Source organism: Tachysurus vachellii, chromosome 6 (genome assembly GCF_030014155.1).
Source record: "Tachysurus vachellii isolate PV-2020 chromosome 6, HZAU_Pvac_v1, whole genome shotgun sequence".
Taxonomy (NCBI): domain Eukaryota; kingdom Metazoa; phylum Chordata; class Actinopteri; order Siluriformes; family Bagridae; genus Tachysurus; species Tachysurus vachellii.
The window spans coordinates 26,326,959-26,332,254 of record NC_083465.1 but is presented as its reverse complement, the minus strand read 5'-3'; the positions used below and the strand labels follow the sequence as shown (position 1 = coordinate 26,332,254).

General features: G+C 40.6%; 1 protein-coding gene across 1 annotated transcript in view; it reads right to left on the bottom strand.

Moving 5' to 3' along the window:
- Positions 1 to 4,505: 4,505 nt before the first annotated feature.
- Positions 4,506 to 5,296, bottom strand: part of lsm6 (LSM6 homolog, U6 small nuclear RNA and mRNA degradation associated) — a 2,641-nt gene continuing 1,850 nt past the window's right edge. Inside the window, exon 4 of the mRNA XM_060871458.1 lies at positions 4,506 to 4,723. Within this exon, the coding sequence (XP_060727441.1) occupies positions 4,689 to 4,723 (35 nt within the window). The 3' untranslated portion in view covers positions 4,506 to 4,688. The remainder of the gene's footprint in view (positions 4,724 to 5,296) is intronic.

The window sequence follows — 5,296 nt, the reverse complement described above, 5'->3', positions numbered from 1 at the left end:
GGTGGAGCTGCAGACCTTAAACTTCCCACGAGGTGTCCATGCACTCTGCATCTCCAACAATCCTGCTGTGTGCTGCGTTAATGCAAAAGATCTCTACTGTACAAACACCTGAAAAGAAAAGAAAAGAAAAGAAAAGAAAAGAAAAGAAAAGAAAAGAAAAGAAAAGGAAAAAAAAACAAGGAATCATCTCGGCCACACGGAGAGACCGTGTTTTATCCGTTCACCTTAGGCATGCAGGCTAATTAATGCTGCATGTAAATGAAAAAGAAGCACAGAACGAATGAAGCAGGACAACAGATTGCATCTGAGACGGACGCCGCAGGGTCATTAGAGTCGCCCTAATAAGACAGTGTCCATTTAGCCGTAAGGCCATTACTGCAAATAGTGCTAATTAGGCTTCAAGCAAAGCGACGAGGTTGTTTGCGGGAAGGTCGCAGGGGAAGCTTGAGGTCTTTGATTACAGTAGGATCAACATTTGCGCCACAGTTGCAGTAATGATCCTACTCTCTCTTTCTTTCTCTCTCTCTCTCTCTCTCTCTCTCTCTGTGTGTCTCTCTGTCTCTCTTACTCCCCCTCTCTTTTTCTCTCTCCTGTTACAGACAGAGCTGAATCAATACAGCGTCCTTCATCCTGCGCTCAGGCCTGACCTTGGCAGCCTTTTGTCTCCCTTTCAGGGGCAGAGAGCGTGCACATGCAGCAGACGGAAGAAAACACGGGTCCTGCTGAAGCCTGTCCATGCTGAGAAAACTCCAAGCGTTTAAAATAACAGCTCATTAAGAGCCTAATGAGTCATATGTTTATTGGGTTTTCTTATCTTAGCCTAATGAACTGACATGGAGCTCGGGCTTGTTTGCTAAATTGCCAAGCGCAAGATGTCAAAACATTCCGCGGACAAAACTGAGACGTCAAAGCAGTTTCGGTGCTATAGAATTTAATTCAGTTCAATTTATTTGTATAGCGCTTTTAACAATTCACATTGTCTCAAAGCGGCTTTACAGAACCAGAGAAAAAAGAGTATATTTTAATGTTTAAAGTTAAATTACTATTTATCACTAACATTTATCACTAATGATCAAATCCAAGGCAAAAACTCTCTGAGATGATATGAGGATGAAACCTTGAGAGGAACCAGACTCAGAAGTGATCCTCATCCTCATTTGGGTGACACTGGACAGGAAATAATGTCAATGTAAATAATGTCCTTTCTACAGAAGTTATGCTAATTTATCTTCTTTAGTTAAAATTCTCCTTCTATTTATCCTTCCAAAAAAAAAAAACATTAAATAAACAAAATCCCTCACCGTACCAGGGGTGGCTTAATGGTTAGCACGTTCACTTCCAGGGTTGGGGGTTCGATTCCCGCCTCCGCCTTGTGTGTGTGGAGTTTGCATGTTCTCCCTGTGCCTCGGGGGTTTCCTCCGGGTACTCCGGTTTCCTCTCCCGGTCCAAAGACATGCATGGTAGGTTGATTGGCATCTCTGGAAAATTGTCCGTAGTGTGTGACTGCGTGAGTGAATGAGAGTGTGTGTGTGTGCCCTGCAATGGGTTGGCACTCCGTCCAGGGTGTATCCTGCCTTGATGCCCGATGACGCCTGAGATAGGCACAGGCTCCCCGTGACCCTCACCGTACCAAATTATTTTTTTCCCCATGGAGCATTTAACCCTAAAAGTCCCTGTGCATGTTGTTACCATAGTAACACAAACGAGTTCCCTTACTGTATAACCGCTACAGTACAACTACGGCCAGAGATACTGTGACAGAAAAGGTATCAACCCCTTCTGACCAATCAGAATGGAGAATCCGACAGCGCTTTGATATGATATGAGCTGCAGAAATTAATCAGGGTTTTTCTGACATTCCTCATGCACCGGTCTATTAAAGATGTGGGTCATCTGATAAACTCCCGCTGACCTACATGCCCTCGTCTGAAATGGCAACAAGATCATATCGCGTGGTAATATTAATACAGAGGAAACAAAAACATTTCCACACCCAGAGGTTGTGCTCCTTCACATAAAGTGTTTGATTAGTTTTAAACCCTGTGAGCAGTGATTCAGCTCGTGCATCGCGACTCCAGACGCTGTGACTTGCCAATCACACGAAAGGTCGTCGGCTGGACTTTTCCCTAATGAGGTCCAGGTGGAACGCCAGCTAATCAGGTCACCTTTAAAAAGCTCCGCGTTCAGAGCTGAGGTCACTGTGAGGAAAACATAGAATGTCCTTTTCTCTTTCAATCACAATCAGGTTGCAGATTTCAGGAAAAGGAAAAGGAAACAGGGGAAATGGGAAAGTGATAGGAAATGAAATGGATAAGGAAGAGAATGGAAAGGTAAAGCATTCGAAACAGAAGAAGGGACCGGATGGAAAGGAACAGAAAAGACAGGAACAGAATGTAAAGGAAAGGTACAGAATATGAAGGTGTGTGTGTGTGTGTGTGTGTGTGTGTGTGTTGGGGTGGGGGTCGGTTGTTAAAGAAAGAATGGATTGTTAGTGAAAAAAACTAATGCAAAGGAACTGAACTTAATGCAGAGGAAAGAAACAGAATATGAATTCAATTCAATTCACTTTTATTTTTATTTTTAACCACCGGACATTGTCATAAAGCAGCTTTACAGAAAACAAAAATTATAGTACAAAAAGTTCAAGATTAATTTTAAACTTGTATTCGAATGGAACAGAACGTAAATTAAAAAATGGATCAATCATCAAACAAATTTTATTTATAGAGCACCTTACAACAGCCAAAAGGAGCACAAGGTGCTTTACAGTGAACAACAATAAAAAATAAAATAAAAAATAAAAAATAAAATCAATAAGAACACAGTGAACATAAAATAGCAGTTGAAACATGAAAAATTTTCTCTATATGTTAAAAGCTTGTATGGATGGAACATACAGGAAACGTACAGGAGAGGATGGAAAGAAATGGAACAGAAACGAACGAAACGCAAAACAAGGGAAAAGAACAGAATTGAAATGAATTGAAGATAAAGGAGAAAAACGCAAAGGAACAGAACAGAAAAGAAAGGAAAGAAATAGAAAAGAAGAATCCTGGGTTAATGTTGTTTGACCTTTCACACTGCTAATACTTTACCTGGGATTTTTACACACTGTACATCCCTCAACCCTGATTGATCCATATTCTTAATTAAGTTATTTCTGACTAAAATGCAGTTTTTCCTGAACTGTAACTTCTCTTCAGTCCTACTGAGACGATCTGATTGGACATCTGCTCCTAAACATCTAGTCGTAAACATCGTTCCGACACCACGGCAGTTCACACTGTTCACGTTTGGCACCACAACGACGAGGGGTTTCATAACCAGAAGGGAATCATTCATTCATTCATTTTCTACCGCTTATCCGAACTACCTCGGGTCACGGGGAGCCTGTGCCTATCTCAGTCGTCATTGGGCATCAAGGCAGGATACACCCTGGACGGAGTGCCAACCCATTGCAGGGCACACACTCTCATTCACTCACGCAGTCACACACTACGGACAATTTTCCAGAGATGCCAATCAACCTACCATGCCTGTCTTTGGACCGGGAGAGGAAACCGGAGTACCCGGAGGAAACCCCCGAGGCACGGGGAGAACATGCAAACTCCACACACACAAGGCAGAGGTGGGAATCGAACCCCCAACCCTGGAGGTGTGAGGCGAACGTGCTAACCACTAAGCCACCGTGCCCCCCCAGAAGGGAACCAATCTGTGATAAATCACTTCTAAATTATTAGTGTGAAACCTTCCTCTACCTCGTGGGTTAAAATGACGATAATTCAGGGTTAAGTGAAGTGTAGAAAGCTATAAACAGCATGTAAGGAAACGTACAGATTTGAGTTACTAAAGTTCGACTTACAAACTTTCTTTCTTGCGATGGACGATTAGCGATACGACAAATCCGTAGGCTCCCACCTCTGTGAGATGTCTCGCCTCAGTCTTGTTAGCGATCGACAGAATCATTTGTCTCAGTGTTAGAGCATGATTTTTTTTTTGCTCCTTTACCATCAGCCTCATCTTCCGACAACTAAGTTGATCAACAACCTAAAGTTATTCAATCATGCAGACGTCAGACAGAATCGTGGCGAGTACGATAAGATACGATAAGATACTTGAATGAGTGTATGATACTGTACGTAGCTCACCAACTCTTTCCAATGAATGAATGCTGACTGTCCAATGGCCAAACCTCTGTGGGAAATTACTACACCACACATTAATATAAACACACGCACACTTAACCTAAAGTACATGCAGTGGAGCGATAAAGTCACTAATCACAATACGAGACTATTAAAAGCATCATAACATGTGAACCATCTCTTCACTTAGTGTGAAACTAAGACTGAGCAGATTGTATTTTGCAATATTTGGCAACGAGACTCTTCAAAAAGCGCAGCCTCACGCTAATAAACAGCTCAGGGTTTGAGGGGACTAAAGCTACAACGATGCGCTGCATCAAATACGCAATCAGGAGCAAAAAACACCACCACGCAAACGGGTCAGTGAGGAAAAACTAGGATTTTATTGCATCACGTGCATTTAATAGCAATACAAACTTTCATTTACAAAACAATGAGTCACAGAGTTGAACAAAAACAAGTCTGTTAGAGCTAGAAATAAAATACAAAATAAAAAAAAAAGATACAGCTGAAATAACTGGTATATTTCAGACAGAAAAACTTTTACATCTTCCTCTTCTGGGTGCTGATATATAACACTGGAAAACAGGAAACAGGAATTAAATAATATACACAAAAACTCACTAATTAGGAATTATTAGTTATTAATTAGACATAACATCTTAGGTGCCTGATGTTATACACAAAACTAAATCAACTGCCAACTTGAACATTTTCTATTAATTAATTAATTAATTGTCTATTAGCAATATTCTTTTTTTTATTTATATTATATTTAATTAATTTTTTTTATTTCTTTTTTTTTTTCTTTTATTTCTAAGCAGGAGGAGATCTAGAATTAAAATAAATAATAATAAATAAATAAACAACCAGCATGGACTTGGCTTATAAGGGCACTGATAAAACCTGCTTGGAAAACCAACCACCTTTGTGTCAGTCATTTTAAAGACTTTGTATAGTTCATGTAAGGTCCTCGGGGCAGGAATTTGCTGTAAAATTACCAACAAGTTTCATTTTACTTAATGAACCTTTCAAGAATGACGTTACACCGTTTTTTCCGTTTCTAGTTACGTTTAACGTGGTGAAATCGGCGTACAGAGCCGCGGTGCACATTTCAGCAAGACGAGCATGTTGTTGCTACGGAAACGATA